This window comes from Musca vetustissima, unplaced genomic scaffold (genome assembly GCF_032173495.1).
Source record: "Musca vetustissima isolate MV318-11 ecotype Yass unplaced genomic scaffold, APGP_CSIRO_Mvet_v1 utg12350, whole genome shotgun sequence".
NCBI lineage: Eukaryota > Metazoa > Arthropoda > Insecta > Diptera > Muscidae > Musca > Musca vetustissima.
This window is the reverse complement of record NW_026879966.1, coordinates 229,643-250,154: the sequence shown is the minus strand read 5'-3', so window position 1 is coordinate 250,154 and position 20,512 is coordinate 229,643. Positions and strand designations below refer to the sequence as shown.

General features: G+C 31.0%; 1 protein-coding gene across 1 annotated transcript in view; it reads left to right on the top strand.

Moving 5' to 3' along the window:
- Positions 1-20,512, top strand: part of LOC133325218 (fasciclin-3) — a 64,963-nt gene that overhangs the window by 3,981 nt on the left and 40,470 nt on the right. The window contains exon 5 of the mRNA XM_061534000.1: positions 11,019-11,049. Within this exon, the coding sequence (XP_061389984.1) occupies positions 11,019-11,049 (31 nt within the window). The remainder of the gene's footprint in view (positions 1-11,018; positions 11,050-20,512) is intronic.

The following is a 20,512-nucleotide window of genomic DNA, read 5'->3' as shown; positions in this document are numbered from 1 at the left end:
AGTTTTATGTTTCAAGTTCGTCAGCGGGAGGCGAATATACCAAGAACACGTCTTGTCGTTGTAAAAAGAAAAATAACAAGAATTAAATCGGATTTTAATTAAATTTTGCAATGTTTATAACATGAAGACGACTACCAAACAAAAGCCAAAGATACTAACCGGTAATATTTTTTTGTCTTCCTCTTGGAATTCACTTTCTACCTTTTCCATTCGACTCCTTTCGGATTTTATGTATGCGCCATAAATGAGGGGATTATGGTAAAAGATTTTCTACCACAAGGAAATTATGCATATTTCATATGGTGTATTCTTGTACACATACATATGTATTTAGGCATATCTATATATTTGTATAAATGTTTTAATTATAAACATACATATATACAGTAAAACCTATTACTGCATGGCCTGAATTTATTTAAAAATTTATATTTTTCATGGCATACACTCCTAGTTGGCTCCACTGTATATGTATGCTGTAAAATTGTTTTAGGGCAAATTTCATAAAAATCTGAAATGTAAACTTAAGCAAAATTAAACTTGAAAAGAATTTGTGATTTGAATGTTAGTACAAGAAAAAACTTAAATGGATTTACCCAAGCAGGGGTTTTCTCAGAATTATAATACAATGAAAACTACCAAATTGTATTTAAACATTTGATAAAACAATTGAACAATTTTTTTTTATATTTTTATGGCATATTAGGTTTAATTTTTAAAGAAACAAAGATCAATTTTAACTCTTTAAAATAAGTTTTTTTTTACCTGTTTTTTATATTTTTTCATACTTCATATTAGTGTTACTATTCCAGTAGTTAGAAACACTCAGGAAATATTTTCTACAAACTAAAATTGTATTTAAAAAATCTGGAAATTGGGAAAACAAATCACTCAAAACATTTTTTTTATATTTTCTATACACAAGTAGAACAAGCCAACTGAAAAGTCCTCAGTCAACAATAGTAATGATAATTTGTTAGTTCCGTTGATTTTTTATTCAACATATTTTTTACCAGACTTATATCGATCTTCAGACTTTTTAATGCCATTTTCAAATCTAGGCGAAAGCAATATTAGCCCAAGCCAAGTTTTTCGCAATAATTTCTATAATTTATCTTCCAAACATGCGTAATGGAGATTGTTCCTAAATACTGTTTTGAATCATCAAATCATATTTTTTTGTCTAATCCGTGTTTCATCCTTCCCCGTCTGTTGAAAATCATAAAATCATACCTTTTTGTCTAATCCGTGTTTCATCCTTCCCCGTCTGTTGAAAATCAAAATAAAACTCACAGTATTAAATATTGAAATAATACATTTATATTTATATCATAACAGCTTCAGTCTCGAAAATAATCAGTAAGAACATTATTTGCACAAAAAGCCTCGCTTAAGGTGGGTTCAGTGGATGTGGTTTCTTCAACTACAATAGTCTGTCAAATTTTTGCCAACATGGTTCATTTTCATCTGCAATTGCATACCAAATTCTTCGTTTAAAATTTCAACGTCGTTAATTGTGTGAGGATCTTCAATTATAGAAATCCTAGCCTTTTAAAGCAATTTTCAATTCATTCTATTATAAGGGGTTGCATTGAGGATTTTGTATTTGGTGGCAAAAATTTTATAAAATTAATATTATTTTGCTTAAAAGAACTTTGTTCATAATTTGGTGACATAATGCGTTATCAAGTTCTTTTCTAGGAACTCCCGATAAAACCTTTTCAAATATTTCTGATTTCTCTTTAAAATATAAACATTTATATTTAATAAACAATATATTTGTAAAATATTGAAATATCCTTTTATTCAAATTGCTTCGCTTAATGTTTTTCGAGAAACATAAGTCATTTTCAGTAAAGTGCTGTAATTTCAATGAAATGAAAAAAAGTTTCCATATATTTAGTTATGCAAATGCAGTGAACTACAGTAAAGCGGAGTTGACTGTACGTCGTAGTTGGAACAATTCACTTCTTGTGGTTCGTGTCTATGCTAATGTAGATACGAACATCGTCATCTAGAGGACGTTGTCTGAACGTCTATGTGATATAATTCTTATTTAAACGCAGATCCGCATTTATCCTTCTGATAGGGCTTTTTGTATCAACTCCTGGTAACATACAGCACAGCTTTTAGTATTTTGAAAAATTTAGACACGTATTCCGAAAGAATTAGCTGCAATTCTGAATCTGTAGTATTCGCAAAAATAACTAATTTGCAGACTCTTTGTTAGCCAGTTTTTGAATATAATTTTTATAAACCCTCCACTCAAAGTTTAAATACCGAAATATTTGTCGAAGAACCCAAAAAATATAAAATTCTAAATATATTTAGTCATATCCATTTTGCTGTTGAAATCATAATCGAGACGAACATAAATTACACCCACGTTTAGGATTTTTGGTACTGAAAATTATATACACCATTGTCGGTATTTGTAGGTTTAGTCGTTCTTTTATAACCGAAGCATTCCGGGTTCTTGAAGGGTGAACAATTTCATTACGCAACGTTTTAACTGGACAAAATTTTGATCATCATTTTTCACAGTTTTAACTTCATTATAATATTTAAATCTTAGCTAATATCATTTTTTAATTTACTCCTTGATAAGTATACAAATTTTATATCAGACTTATGAAAAATATTTAATTCCATTTCATTGAAATAACCAAAAACACATTTTTTTAAGAAATCCCATACCCATTTGCACATTTCAACAAACCAAAAATCCATTTAAATTTTAAGTCATTCTTTTGCATGATGCACCACACAATTTAAGACACATATATTGAATATTTTTAAGAATATATTGTGAAAATTATAAAATAATGAACGTTATACTGCTCCAAAGAAAGCAACAACAAATGAAAAAGTTAAAAAACAAGAGCTAACATGATATTTAGATGTGAACAAAACTTTGCTTTAAAGTTAGATTTTCAAATTGGGTATTCGAAAAATAAATTAATTGGTTTTTGGTATTTAAATAAATTTCTATTACTAACAACAACAAAAAATTTTAAATTTGAAATTTTAAATGACAAAAAAAATATATTGATGGTCTTTAGGTTTTGGTTTGGCTTTGACTTATTTACTTTACTACCTCTTTCTGTAAAATTTGAAACGAACAAATTTGAGTGAATGATCAATTATATTTTAATATAATTGATCATTCTTTTTTATTTCGATTTGATATAAAAGTTTGTGGGATTGCTAGTAAACAACTCAAATTCGTTCGTTTCGATTTTCTCCAAAAACTGGTAGTTAGTTTTCTTTTGCTTTGTAGAAGTTGTAGCTTAAAAGCCTAAATATTGTGTATTTTCTTAATTTGCTTTTAAGTTTCATTATTCCATTTTTTAATTTTATGGGCTATTCTAAGATTTTATCTATATTTTTTTCTAATTTCCGTTGACTTTTTTTGGTTGCTTTGTTTTTTTTACAACCCAATGCGAGATAAACGGAAGCTAAATGTTAGTTCTTGTTCTTTTTCTTTTTTTTCTTATGTTGTTGTTGCAGGAGCCACCCTAAACACTGATATCGGTCCCGATTCGGAAGCCCAAATCAATCCCCAACTTAATGAAAATTTCGATGGTAGTGAATTTAACAATGGTGAAGAACACATCGATACCACACATCAGACCTCGGAAGAACCCACACCACCAGTCACCGATAAATTGGATTCACAAAAGAAGGCTGATCTGAAGAACAATAGCAATAAAACGGCGACGGCCACAAATGGCAATGGACATGTTAATCCGACTGAAAATAAAACAAATACTTCTGTTTAAAAAACAAACAAACAAAAAAATGAATCAAAATAAAAGAGGGCACAAAAAACCAACCCACATACACACACACAAAAATTCCTTAAAAGAGGCATTATTAACCAAGAAATAAAAAAATATATAGACAACGACTTTTTAGAAATTGTGGCAAATTAAAAATATATATATATATTTCCCTTCCACTATTATTTATATTTATTTAAAAATTTAAATTTAAAAATTTAATTGTTTGACATTACATGACCATTTTTTATTATTATTTTTCGAATATTAAATCCTTTGAGGATTCATTTTGTTTTATTATCTAGAATTTTTTCAAAATCTTCCAATATCGTTTATAAGTAAAAGGCACACATTTTGAAATGAGCACAAATTTATATTTTTAGTGGTTTATAAATAGAATTTCGGAAAAATAAGCCCTGCCAAATTTAGAAAAAACAATTAACATATATTTTTTTTTGAAAACCTTGCTTTCAAATCTAAAGCGTTGATGTGAGCCGTTATTTTAAAAAGAAATATTTTCTGAAACAGTGTTTTATGTTTTTTCTTTAAGTTTTAATTTTCCATCCTTCCAGAAACGCCCTTCCATGTCCTTGACAACTATACACTTTCAGAATAAATATCTACTTCTGAAGAAAAAGTTATTATTAAAAAATCTAAATTTTTAAAATTGTTAAAGTCCAACTTCTAGTAAGGACCTACCGAATTTCTAAAATTAAATTTTTCAATATCTCAGAATAGGTCAGAATTTCTAATATCGAATTTGTCGGTCCTCAATCGCAATTTCATTACCATTGGATAAATAAAAATTACCTCACCATTTCGAAATTGTTCTAACCTACTTTTGTGTCTCATTGACAACATTTTTGAAAAAATTGCTTCCAAAGCAAATACTTTGAGTTTGATCGCAATTAGGTACGAATTTCGAATATAACATCCAATTTTGGTCAGAATGTAATATAAATGAAATTCATGAACAATTTTTCAAGAAAGGTGTAATATTATAAATTCTAAATTATTTGGATTAATTTTAAAGGTCAATTTACACATTAAAATCTGAACGAAATTTATAGGAAATTCCTAAGGGGTTTTAGATAGAACCGACACCACTGTTCGATTTCTATCCGAAAAAATTCTGAATATTTGTAATGAGTTCGATATGAACTCTGAACGAAATTCATGAAAAATTCTTCTGTTAAAACTGTCCGTCCGATTACTTTACAAACGTATTAATTCCGATTTATTCTGGAAACACTTTTCTTTTTGTCTTATTCTAGAATTTTTTTAATGATTTTTCTTCATTTTATTATAAAGTTTTCCCTTTCTGTGTCCAATTACTATTACATGTATAAAAACACACACACAAACTCGAATATGTTTTGTTTTTTTTTTTATTTTATATATTTTTATATACAGTATAATAATTATTATTAATTTTTTATTGTGAATGCCGTAAGAAAAATTAATAATTTAATAAACTATAAATATAATTAAATAAATACTATACTTATGTGTAGTATATAAATAAATTTCACATATTTTTTCTTCTTTTATTTTTTTAATAATTATAAGGCAATTTATATATAAGACAGTCAATTTTCTTGAATTGAATTTCCATATTACTCGAATATAAAGTGTAATCTCAAAGCAAAATCGCATATTAATTTTATTATTTTTTCTCATAACATGTAAAAAAAATCCAATACTATTATCCACGTTATTTAACCGTCCTGTATCTAAACGATTTTACAAACAAAAACAACTAATCAATTATCTTTTTTATACGATCTTTTTTACAAGAACATAAGTAACATTTGTACTTAATTATACACAAATATTTAATAGGCATTTTTTATAACGTTTTTTCTATGAGGAGAGAAAATAAGCAACAACTTTTGTAATCTTTTTTACTTAAATAATGACAACGTACTTACTACTTATATAGGTATGTGTATTGAATATAATATTTGCTTTCAAAATTTGTAACAAGGAAAAATAAATAAGAAGGATTAGAGAAGTAAGCTTATTATAAATATTGTATTTTTAATTTTTTTGCAAAATAAAGAATTATAATAAAATAAAATTGAAATGTTTTTTCTATCTTAATACCAAAAATTAAAAAGTCACCCATTCAGCATTATTCATCATTAATATGACTGCACTTGACTCATATTCAACGTGTATTAGTTTTCATAGCAAATAGTACATTATTTGTTACTAAGTATTAAACTACTAACTCCTTAATGATATATTCGTAGAGCTTCGTTATTATTTTAAAATCAGATCTTTTCAGATTTATGGAGGTGCATATATGTGGGTTTCATAAGTACATTAATTGTGTATATATGTTATTTGTTTATCGTACACAATATAAGATGCTATGTTTGTTTAAATAAGTTAATGACAGTCAATCTATTTCTAAATTCTCAAAAAAGTACACTCATTTAGTTCAATAAATATATATTAAGCCCCGTAAGCAAAGCCGACTTTACGATACTCTTCACCACTTTGGATACATACAAGAAAAAATCGGAATCTTACAAAATTAATTAATTGATCTACATAGATATTTGAACCAATTTGAATTAAACCATAAACATAGCATTCTGGAATCTATGATAAATTGCATGTGAACTGGGCAGACTTGGTTTCTTTGGCAAAGAATGCTGCAGCACAGTGCGCTATCGATCACTGTACAATTTTTATGAACTAAGGCGAAGATATACAAGGGTTATGTCTACATCTGAACATATTTTACAGAATCCAATACACTTTATTTTGAACCGATTTGAAAATTTCTTGTATATGGAAGAAAGAAAAAACAATCTTCGGTTTATTATTCACATAAATTCGGACGAAAAAAATATGTATGGGAGTTAAATCTCAACCGACTTTAACACACCTTAACGCAAATAAATCAAAACTCATTTCAATACATTCTGCCAAATTGCATGTAAATGGAAAGAAATATAAAGGTATTGGTGCTAACTTTACATAAAATCGAACTAACATATATATGGGAGCTATATCCAAATTGTAAGGATTTTACCACTACCGATGATGTGTGGAAGGCCATTTTAGAGGAACTTAACTGCTATGGTCCAGCAACACGCACTCAAAATGAATGGCAGAGATTGGCGAACATTTTCTTTTAGACCCTTGATATGTACGTGTGTGCCATCTATACATCCGACAACAACCGGGAACTTTGTTTTCGAATAAAAAATATTTATTCTTTCCTTTTTCCTCCTCTGTTAATTTGGAAACAATAAAAATTTTACAAAGTTTTTCCTCTATTAGCCGGACAAAACCACCGAGTCATTGCCATGGGACTTTTGAAAACTTCCTTTCGCAAAAAACCTCAAAGCTGCACAAACTTTTAAGAGAGGAGGAATTGCTGTTGACCGCCGGACTTTTTAGAAACCTGGGTTTAATGCTTCAACTAAGCCTTGAAGCTAAAATGAGCAGTTCATTGAACATTTCTCTAAACTATACACTTTAACACGGTGAAAATGTGCCTCATCGAAATATTGGTTCAAGACCCCATGTTTCTTTGGACCAAATCTGTTGCAAAAAAATTAGATTTTATTCAAACTTTGCCCATCTTATTATTTCTTCCAAACTTAGTTCAAATTCGAAGATGGGAAATATCGGTCCACTTCTTCTGGTACCTCCACACAGGGGCTAGGTCTAAATGCGGCTATAGTTCATTATCGAACCTTAAGTTCTAATTTTTTATCTCGCTGTCCTCCGCAGGTGAAATGATTACAACAGAGTCTTAGAACCAAACTCAAAACGCGTAACAAATCAGACACAATTTTGGACTACCCCAAAAAAGGGGGCGAATATTAATAATTTTTGGTAGGGAGATTTGTTACCATATATGACTACAAAATACCAAATTGCAGCAAATTCGATTGATAAACGCGTTCAAGAACCCTAAAATACCGAAAATTGGGGGTATCCTTATATGGGGGCTATCCGAAAAAATGGATCTATATTCATAATTTTTTGTGGGGAGATTTGGTATCTATTAAGAACTCAAAATACTAAATTACAGCTAATTCGGCGGAAAAATACGATCAAAACCCCCAAAATACAGAAAATTAGGAGGTACCGTTATATGGGGACTACCAGAAAAAGTGGACCTATATTCGTATTTTTTGTGGAGAAATTTAGTACCCAATAGGAACGAATTCGGTTGAAAAATGCGCTCAAGAACCCCAAAATACCGAAAATTGAGGGGTACCGTTATATGTGGGGTACCAGAAAAAATTGACTTATATTTATAATTTTTAGTAGGTTTATTTGGTACCCAATAAGAACTCAAAGTACCAAATTTCAGGGAATTCTGTTGAAAAACACGCTCAAGAACCTCAAAATACCGAAATTTGGGGGGTACCCTTACATGGGGGCTGTCCGAAAAAATGGACTTATATTTATAATTTTGAGTGGGGATATTTGCTACCCAAGTACCAAATTTCAGCGAATTCGGTTGAAAAACACGCTAAAGAACTTAAAAATACCGAAAATTGGGGGGAACCCTTATATGGGAGCTATGCCTAAACGTGAACCGATATAGCTCATCTTCGAACTTGACCTGCCTGCAGACAAAAGACTCTATGCAAAATTTTGGGGCTCTATCTCAATTCGTTTAGACGCTAGAGTGATTACAATAGACAGACGGACATGCATAAATCGTCTTAGAATTTTACGCTGATCAAGAATATATATACTTTATAGGGTCGGAAATGAGTATTTCGATGCGTTACAAACGGAAAAACAAAACTAATATACCCTCCATGCTATGGTGGAGGGTATAAAAACATATTATGAAAAGTGGAAGGCTCGAAAATCGAGATAAACCTATGGTTCTTCCACGAAAGTTGCTTAGAATTTTCCATAGAATCATCCTGGATTTAATCGAAATTTTCGGCTCCGTACAAATTGGCCCGCCCATATATAGGGGAGAGGGGGCAACTTTTGAACGGGGCACCTTTGAACGGCGCTCATAAAATCTTGGTTTAAATTTTTTCCGACCCGCTACCACATTTTTGTATATGGCAATCTTGTTCTTTATCTGCGTAAACCACTTTGGCTAGCTTTTTCAGTTGTCGACAAATTGTACATAGGTGACCGTGTTTTCGCTGTGTAGTTGTAAACGTTTATTTTTTGGTTGTAAGGGCGCAGGTACAATTCTGTGAAAGTTTTCTTTCGTTAAACACATTTTTTGCATTCCAATAATTATTTCAAACATAACTAGTGTAGTTTCCTTCATATTTATTTATTATAAAAAAAGTTATTATACATTTCCCTAAAATGCCACGGGTGGGGCACCTTTGAACATGCCCATGTTGGCTTCGATTTCTCAAAATTTCAAATGGAATAATAAGACTACGAAATTAACTGTATTTTTCACCATATTATTTTTGTTTTTATGTCATTTTATGTTTTAATAAATTTTGATCTGAATTTTTTAATTTTCGAAAATGTTTGTATATATGTTTTAATAAATAAATGCATTGGTGATATGTTTGAATAAAATACATTTATATATTAACATAAACACTGTAAAAAACCAAGCCGTTCAAAAATGTCAAGCTTTGTTCAAGGTGCCCCCCTAGGGGCAGTTTTCAACACTTTGACTTCATCCCTTAAAACAGCAATAAAATATTTATAACAAGCTTGAAGTATGTCATATGTATATTCATTGTAAAGGTTACATATGTACCTATTAGTTAAAATTTATGAAATAAAAAATTTTATGAGGCTTGAAAGAAAAAAGTGTTCAAAGGTGCCCCCTCTCCCCTTTATATATATATATATAGGTTCGGAAATTAATATTTCTATGAGTAATAAACAGAATTACAAACACGAATGCTCGTACTATCATACAGTTCATTTTGAAAAGTCGCACACATAAATTCTGCTCATCGGTTGGTATACCTAATATGGTGGATCTAGACCAGGAACGCTCGCAAAAGCAATATGTTACAGTACACTACTCTCCGAAGGAATTGAGATAGGGTGCTAACATTTTGCATTGGGTTGTCAGATTAAGTTCGAAGATGGGCTATATCGAACCATGTTTAAGCATGTGCAATTTTCAGAGTGCGTTTTTCAACCGTTGTAATTCGTTACTTTGGGTTCTTATTGGACATCAAATATCTCCACTAAAAGTTGTAAATATAGGCCCACTTTTTCGTTTAGTCCTCATATAACGGTATCAATTTATTGGTATTTTGGGTTTTCAGAGCATTTTTTACGGAATTCACTGTCATTTCGTAATTTAGGCTGTAATAGAATACTAAATCACGCACCAAAAATTAAAGTTTTTTGATTGGTGTTTTCAAACGAATTCGCTATAATTTGGTATTTTATATTCGTATTTGGTAACAAATCTCCCTATTTGGGGGTAGTCCCCATATAACTTTTTAATACTAACATAATTAACTGATTTGTTCCGCGTCTGGGGTTGTCCCCATATAGGCTTATTCTACCATACTGTCCGCTTTTTATCAAACAAAGTATTGCATTCTAAGACTATTTAGCAATCTGCTGTAATCATTATATCATCTACCTATCGAGATAAGAAACTAGATCGCCACGTTCGAGAATGAAATATATTGGCCCACATTTAGGACACCCGGTTTTGGATTTTTTTTAATATTTAACGTGTAGGAAGTTGTTTAGATATAAAACCAAAAGATTAGGTTCGAAATTGAGCTATATCGGTCCTTAATTAGGCATAGCTGTAATTTACTAAATTCTACACGGTGTAATAAATATTAGTATCGCTTTAGGTATATCCTCCTGGGACGTACGCATGCGAAAAGTGTTTTTCTGTAATGAACATATCATATTGAACCAGCGGCCCCTACCCCAAAATGAAATTCTGTGTATGTTGATTATAGGTCCACGTTTATGGGATTTTGAGATTTTAGGAAAAAATTGAATTAAAATCTGCTGCCATTTGTTTTTGGTATACATTATAGTTTACAAGAATCGCTTGGTACAATTGTCAGTATAAAATAAAAAGTAACTGTCAATATACCCATGGTGTATATCCAAAATTCGACACGGCCGAACTTAACGCTTTTTTCACTTGTTTTATTAAAAGCAAAATTACAATACCCTGAAATATATTTGCGCATGTTAAAAATTCTTTATACTCGTAATAGCATATCATATTGAATATTACTGCAAATTAAGATTTCATTTTTTTTTCTTTATTTTCAGGAAAATCTGTAAAAATGACAACAAATGAAACGTAAGTATTACCAGTGATAATGAATTTCTTTACGCTTAAGTCACAGTCCAAGACCACATTCTAACTAACACTCATAACATGATTGGTGAAAGATATTATAGTAACATCTCGAAATTAATATCCAATTAACAAAAAACCAACAACTACAAAACTGGTAATTTTCTATATACATAATTACATCAAGTTGTTAGAAGTTAAATGGAAGCATGTTTATCATTTTTCGTTTCGTGTAGCAAGTTTATTTGGTTAAATGATTAATAGCATGTAAATGTTGATTTAAATTATAGTTTTAACATCATTCAATAACATACATTCATATATCCTTGCATATACATGCATACATATGTTTAAGACACTTCAATACATGTAACATGATCACAAACATACACACACACAGACACAACTATTACAAAACCATTGTCATCTGCGACAAAGAAAATGAATGCATCCAGCAAATCTTCATCATCAGCTCTCATTAATCGAATGTGCTAAATAACGAAATTTAATGAATTCGTGTAACCACAATCTTCTAAAAAAATCAACAACAGCCGTCTAGTTTAACTCTCTAGAAAATAATATAGTATCCTTCAAATTTAAAATATGTTTGTCTATTTTGTATGTGCCTTGTAATAGTTTAGTTTAGATTTAGAACCAAATGACAAGAAAATCACATAATATCTGTTTATCGTCTAAAAAATTATCGAAAAAAAAGAAATCCCTACTACAAATCACCTCATGCCTTTTTGAAAACAACAAAATCTCCCCCCAAAAGCTTACATTCTAAACTGTAAAACGCAAAACTAAAGGACTCACTTTTATCACCAAAGCTCAAAACTATCAACCAATCAATCAACCCCTTCTCAAACTCGCCTAATCATTAAAAATCTCCTTTCAAACCCCATCACACCCAGACAAGCGGTGTGTTGGATAACATCACAATCACACTGTTCAAGTCTTACAACTAAAACATTTTCTGTCCCACAAACGAGGGCAAATTTGTCCTCATGTGTCCTTACAAATTGGAACCTTAGCTAAGCTAAGTATTATTTTCTATCTCTCTTTTCCATAATGCTCTCATAAAAATATATAACAACAACAACATGATGTGATGTCATTACGATTACCATACTTATTAATGATAATGATGTTGATGATGATGACGATGTTCAATTAACAACCTACTGCCACAACACCACACCGACACAAAAAAACACCACAACCGATACATCATACAACCCAACCCAATACACTACTGTGAATGCAGTGGCAACTCGCAAGGACCAGAACACCATGGCCAAAATGTAGCCTTACTTGAAACCCCCAATGGTGTTACCATCATACCAAACAATGGTGCCACACTGGCAAATGGCCACAACAACAGCAGCAACGATCACGATAACTCCGATGTACAAAGACGTCGTCCCGACCATGAAGATGATTCCTTTGAATATGCCACAGATCGTGAAAGCAGTGTTTACAATCCCACCACAATACCCTTACGTTCGGTCATGGCATCGGCTGGTGGTCGTAATTCACGTAAATCAAATGACAGTGACAAGTCGCACGAACAAAGTGATCTACTAACCAAAGGCAATCAATTGGGAATTCCAGAATCAAGATTTTCACGTTGGATACCAAAAGATCAAAGAGAAATTTTGGAGAAACAAGCCCGACTTTTGGCCAATCGCACACATGTAGTGAAAACACCCGAACCACGTCCTAGAACACCCACACCAACAAGAATTGCAATGGCAGCACCATTGCCAGCCACAGCAACAACAACGGCGGCAGCGTCGAACATAAGAGTTCCAACTGAAACGGAAATTTAAAAGAAAATATTAATCGAACGATAAACAATTTTCAACGATGATGTAGAATATTTAATTTTGAATTTAGTTTTGTTTTTATTTCTTACATGGAAAGACTGCACAAACAATTTTTTTTAATTTATTTATATAAAAAGTACATGTAAATACTAAATTAAAAAAATGAGAAACAAATACGAAATTATGAGAAATTAAAAAAAAAAAAAATTGTTCACAAATCTTCAAAAACATATAATTGCATATTCGTGAGTTCTTCTATAAATTGTCATATTAGAAGGAGGTTCAATGTTTGCAAGATCTATCAGTATTTAGGATACATATCTGTATTTTTCCCAATATACGGTGGCCTCATTTTTTGTGTTTAAAAGTTATCTTATTTATAACCTCCACCATAGTATGGAGGGTATATTAATGTCGTTTTCCCGTTTGTAACTCATCGAAATAATTATTTCCGACTCTATAAATAATAAAATTCTATGACGATTTAGCCATGTCCCTATGTCTGTTGTAAACACTCTAGACTCTAAACAAATTGAGATTGATCGCCAAATTTTTTCAAATTCGAAGATGAGCTAATCGATTCACGTTTACGCATAGCTTCCATATAAGGGTATCCCCTATTTTCCGCATTTTCGCGTTCTTGAGCGGAGTAGTTTGAGTATTTTATTTTTTCAGATTTTAGCAAAAATCCCCATTAAAAATTGCTAAAAATTGTATTTGTTGTACATAATGGTTTAGAAAAATCGGCTTGTAGAATTATCGGAATAGGTAAACTTTTTTGGTATGTTCCCTATACGTTTTCTATACCCTTCACCACACTGTGGTACAGGGTATTATGTCTTTGTGCATATGTTTGTAACAAGCAAAAGGAAACGAGATCGACCCAAGGTTCCTTTTGAAATATGCATAGAATCACTTTCTGAGTCGATTTATGCATGTCCGTCCGTCTGTTAGTGTTAAATTGTAAACAATTTGAATGAAATTTGGCAGAGTTCATTTCTTTGCCCCAAGGACGAACCCTATTGAAATTGGAATTTAAATTTAGATATAGCTCCCATATATTTTTTTGTCCGATTTAAGGTAAATGGTGCACCAAAGACAGATATACATCTGTCGATTTGCACGAAATTTAGTATAACGTACTAAATTGAGCCTAGAATGTTGTCTGCCAAGTTTCGTGAAAATCAGTCCAGATTTAGATATAGCCTCCTATATATAGTTTCGTCCGATCAAATTTAGGTCATTTGGCACAACGTACTAATGTTAATATAGCCTAACTTGTGTCAAGTTTTATTGAAACAGGTTTATATCTAAATTTAAATTTAGCTCCCAAATATATTTTCTTCCGATTTTAGGTGAATGATGCACCAAACTCTTCAAATTTTGCAAACCGTTCTAAAGTTAGTATAGCATGTGTTAAGTTAAGGTATTAAATTGAGCCTAGAATGACGCGCTTTGTAAAAATTGGTTCAGATGAAAATATTGCTCCCATATGTATTTTCGACTTAATTCATGTTAATTGTACAACAAATATTAATTGAGATTAATCTTTGAACTGCTCTCAGTGATGTAGCATAATGAATAGTTTGATTTAAATATTTTTATTCCGTTGCACAAAAACTTCTGTAAACCTGCCCCAATGCAATGGAATTTGGCATACGTTACCGTGGACATGTGTCTGGATTGATGTACCCAATATAAACTCATTGTAGCAAATTTCAGCGGATTCGGTTGAAAAACACGCTCAAGTACCTCAAAATGGCGAAAATTGAGGGATACCGTTATATGGGGGCTACCGGAAAAAGAGGGACGAAATTTATAATTTTTAGTGGATAAATTTGGTATCCAATAAGAACCCATTTTACCAAATTTAAGCGAATTCGTATGAAGAGCCCACTCGAGAACCCCAAAATATCGAAATTTAGGGGTACCCTTATGTGGAGACAATGCCTAAGCGTGGGCTGATATAGTTCATCTTTGAATTTGACCTACCTGCAGAAAGAAGACAACTCTATGCAAAATTTTGGCGATCTATCTCAATTCGTTTAGAGGCTAGCGTTATTACAAAAGACAGACTGAAATGCTTAACTCATCATAGAATTTTACGCTGATCAAGAATATATACTTTATATGATCGGAAATGATTATTTCCATGAGTTATAAACGGAAAAACGAACTCAATACATCTCCATACTATGGTGGAAGGTATAAAAATGTACAAATGTACCCGATTAAGTATGCTCACATACAGACACAGGTTACATATTTAATTTAGTCCAATTTCATTTCGGATCTATCTCTTGAATATAACCAAAATGGTAAAGGGTATCATATAGTCGGCCCCTTCCGACTTTACTACTTTCCTTACTGGTTTTATTTTATTTATGCTTTCATCTATGGCAACTAATTTCGTATTTCTTTAAGTTCATGGTTTTCTAAAGTATACACCTCTCGAAATAAATTAAACAACCATGCATACCAAATTACATCCAAATACGTATATGTGCTGGTCTTTCCTTATTAAATATTTTCAAATATATTTTTCTTAAAATATTACAAATAGCGTCCCAAAGACTGCTGATTAATTTTTTAAGTATTTGTTTAGAAACTCTCTAAAATCAATACCATATGCCTTAATAATAAATTTAAGATTTCAAATGAATGAACGAAACTAGTTATATGTAAAATACAAAATGATATATTATTTATATTTGTTGTCTTCCAAATGTAGATAGAATTATGTGCGTCTTCTTCCTCTACTACTCAATATATTTAAACGAAAAAAGTGTTTCATTCAACTGAGATTTTACTAATATAATTAAAACAGTATGGATTGGCTTTAATGCCAAACTATTGTCAAAGTGCCTTACAAAGCATGAAAAAAAACTAGATGAAGAAGAACAAGAAAAAAACACACACCCATAAATAGTATATTTAATTATATGAATGACATATCAGATAAGACCTAATTAGTTATAACTGCTAAAATGCCATTTTTTATTTTATTATTTCTATACGTTCTTCTTATTATTACAATCACATCCCATATAGTGTGTATTATTATTGTTGTTGTTATTGTAAAGTATTGTTAAGCTGTTTTTTTTCTATTTAATACAAACAAAAAAAAAACATATGACAACAACTACTGCAATACCTAGACATTAATATTTAATAATCAATTTTAAATTAATTTAATTTTTTTGTGTAGAATTATTTTTTTTCTACAATTTAAAGCTGATTTTGTTCAATTTTTTTTTTGCTTTTGTTAATATTGTATAGCAAAAACCAAAAACAACAACTAACATTATTTATTGTGTGTTGGTTAATGCAGTGCCTTTTTCAAATGATTAACCAATTTGAAGTTTTTTTTTTTGTTGTATAACCTCTTTTGTATAAATTATTTAATATTTTTTGTTGTCATCTCTTTTCCACTATCGGATATTTACAATACCACTAAATCCTGTTTAGTCATTGTGTGGTAAATCCCATTTGTTGTTATAATTAAAGCAAGCAATTGTAATTTTTTTAACATTATTATAATATTAATATGTATATTAAATTTTAACGATACTGATTTTATTTAAGTTTTGTAATAACATTTTATGACATATAAAATTACATAACAATAATTTTTGTAAATAAACTGAAATATAAGTTCCAAAATGCACAAAAATCGTTTGTTAAGAGTTTTTATATTACGAAAATACGAATATTATTCAAATATGAATAGTTGCTGTTAGAGAAAATTGTGTGTAAAAAACTATGCCCACTCAAAAAAGTTATGAAAATAAAGTATACTTGATAGGCAAAATAAAATATTATAAATGACGCAACATGATTTGAATAATTTTAAGTACGCACTAATTTTGTTGCTTAACTTGAGGACATAGATAGTAGATATACCGATAATGGGTGTTGCGTGAATTGTGTATACCCTCGAACCTAAGGCGATTCTCATTAAACCCTGATGTGCCAAGGATACAAAATGCAGTACAACTGTTATTTTTTAAGTAACTGTGGTTACTGCAAGTTAAATTTTGTAATTTGCGGAGCCTTAACAGGCTCATTAGAAAAATTAACAAACAGCAAACACAAAATTTGTAACATGACAGCCGTTCACTCGACTATCTTTATAACAAGTTTGTTAAGTCGATGTTGTAATATAACTTGCCAGGAAAAGATCATATATAAGACTTTATATATGAATCAATTTAGTTGTAGTTATGTCTACTATCAATAATTCAATATTTGAGCTGCAAAGCAAATTAAATCTATATAATTTAAACCAGAATACAACGTCCCATGCTGTAACATATTTGGCATATTTTCGCAACCAAATATAATTGTATTGAAAACATACATTATTATCCGAGCGCAATATCTCATAACATCGTTCTATACTAACATTTTAATGCGATTGGGTGTATCAAAATACAAATTAAGAAACCTACACTCAACATATTATTTTTTTACAAAAATGTCAAACAGAGGAAATACCGATGTCTAACTCATTGTCGAATAGAGTCAATCATTATATAGGCGTTTTGTCTAAGTGTGGACCGACATCGCTCATTTTCGGAACTGACCTTTCAGTTTTGTGTCTTGACACGCTCCGAAGGTAGTATAAATTCACAGGCATCAAACTTGGACTTAATTCAGTACGCTATGCAAAATTTTGTCCCAATTGGACCAATATTGGAAGTTTGATGCACCATTTAGATAAAATTTGATGAAAACTTATATGGAAGCTATATCTAAATATGAACCGATTTTAACAAAACATCACATACATCAAACTATACTTAATTCAGTATTCTGTTCCAAATTTTGTCTCAATCGGACAAATACTTGCAGTTTGGTGCTCCATTTACGTAAAATAGGACTAAACTGTATATGGAAGCTATATGTAAATCTTAACCGATCCCAACATAATTTCACAGACATTAAAGTGGACCTAATTCAGTGCGCAGTCTCCATTACATTTTCCCCAATTTCCATAGGTTTTGTCCTTGGGCCAAATAAGTGACTTGCGACAAATTTCATCTACATTGGATGCTAAATGGGACCTTTACTTTTTCACAAGAATACATGGACGGACATGCATAAATCAACTGAAATCAACTGAAAGATTCTATGCATATTCTCGAAAGGTACCATGTGTCTATTTCGTTTCCTTTTGCCTGTTACAAACTTATGCACAATGACATAATACCCTGTACCATAGTGTGGAGAATAGTATAAAAAGGGTAGGGAGATTTATTACCAAACACAAATCCAATTTACATCGAATTCGGTTGAAAAACGCATTCAAAAACACAAAAATACCGAAAAATTTGGGTACCATTATATAGGGACAATCAAAAAAAAAGTACCAATATCGATCATTTTTGGCAGGAAGATTAGAATCCAACATGCCAAATTACAGCCAGTTCGATCGAAAACATTGTCCAAAATCCTCAAGATCCGCATATTTTGGGGAATCCAAAATACCAAATTACAACAACAAGAAGCAGACAAAGTAACAAGCAATTTCAAAACAAAACTACTCAACATAGAAATAAGAGAAACACATATAAAAATAACAAGAACAAAACAGAGAATATCACAGTTAGAAAATATAATGCAAAATACACTGGACGAAACAGAACTTAAAAAATTCAAAGACGATCAATGGAATAAATATTACAACATAAAAAGAAAATCAAAACAGACACACTTATCCAAGTTTAATAAACTAAAAAATAACAAATTTAATGAATACAATCTAATACTGAATGAAGACTGGTTCATAAACTATACCGACATAGAATTTACGAAGGAGAACAAATGGATATTATCCATGGGCAAGAAATTCGCACTGCCCATAACATCAAAGAACTTCAAACCAATTCCACTAATAGCAGATATGGAACAATGGGTACAAACAATTAAAGACGATACAGAAAAAGAAATTAACAGAGCAAAAATAGCAAACAGAATATCAAACTACAAGCGGAATATCTACAACAACGACAAGGAAAAATTCATATTAGCTATGTTTGAAGACACCAAGAATTTTATAAGAGAAATCGAGGAGAAAATAATCATCACATCCGCAGATAAAGGCAACAAAACAGTCGTAATGTACAAAGAACAGTATAGATATAAACTTAACAATTTACTTGACGACAAAACAACATATAAACCAATTAGAGAAGACCCTACTGAAAAACTACAAAGAATGAACAACAATTTAGTAAATGATTTGCACAAAAACAAATTAATATCAAAATGGGAAAAATCTAAACTAACTAGCATATCTGCATCAGCGCCAGACCTTTACGGATTACCAAAGATCCACAAAGAAAATACTCCACTAAGACCGATAGCAGCATCTACGAATGTACCCTGCTACAATCTAGCGCAATACGTAGGAAAACTACTCCTATCAGCGCAATACGTAGGAAAACTACTATCACCTACATATAATATAAAAAATTGCATGGACCTGAAAGATAAACTAAATGACATTAAATTGGATAAGGACGACATTATGGTATCATTTGACGTTGTATCTCTATTCACAAATATACCTATACACCTAGCGATTAAAAATATTCTCGACAAATGGAAATTCCTGCAAGAAAAAACACAGATTCCAAAACAAACCTTCTTAAAAATACTTAACTTCGTTCTGAAAGATAACAATTACTTCAAATGCAATGACAAAGTTTACCATCAAACATATGGTATGCCAATGGGCAACCCCCTCTCGCCTACGATAGCAGACATCGTACTAGACACACTTTTGGACGACGTTATCGAAGAACTAAAAGCGAAGGACATACAAATAAAACTATTGACGAAATATGTGGATGATGTATTTGCCATTATAAACAAACACGACGAAACAAATATTCTGACTCTTCTAAATAAATATCATAACAAAATTCAATTTACGATAGAAAAAGAGGTCAATAATAAATTACCATATTTAGACGTACTAATAATAAGGAATGACAATAAATTACAAACTGAATGGTACACCAAAGATACATCATCGGGACGCATTATAAACTATCACTCGACGCAACCAAGAAGTATGAAAGTGAATACTGCAAGAAGCCTCCTAAAGAAAATAAAATACATCACGGACGAACAATACTTAAGGAAAAACATAGAAAAGTACACAGGAATACTGAAGAAAAACAGCTATCCTCAACGATTAATAGACGACATAATATATGAATATAATAATAAAAAACAAGACACCCCAAAATCCGACACACAAACCATCAATTTTATCAGTGTACCCTATATACCAAACTTGACGGAGACAAAAAACTTGAGAAACATCATAAGAGATACAACAACAACATTAGCACACAGATCAAACAGCACACTACAAACGATATTTAAACGAACAAAACAAAAAGCAGACAAGCAAAAACAAAACAATGTTGTGTATGAAGTAATATGTGAAGGCAGCAAAACAGAGAAGTGCGGGAAAGTGTATGTGGGTACAACTAAACGAATGTTAGGTGTGAGAATGAAGGAACATCAAAATGACATCAACAAAGGAACGGAAAAAACAGCACTCTCACAGCACATTAAAGAAACTGGCCACACAGCTGATTTCAAGAATGTGAGAATCTTAG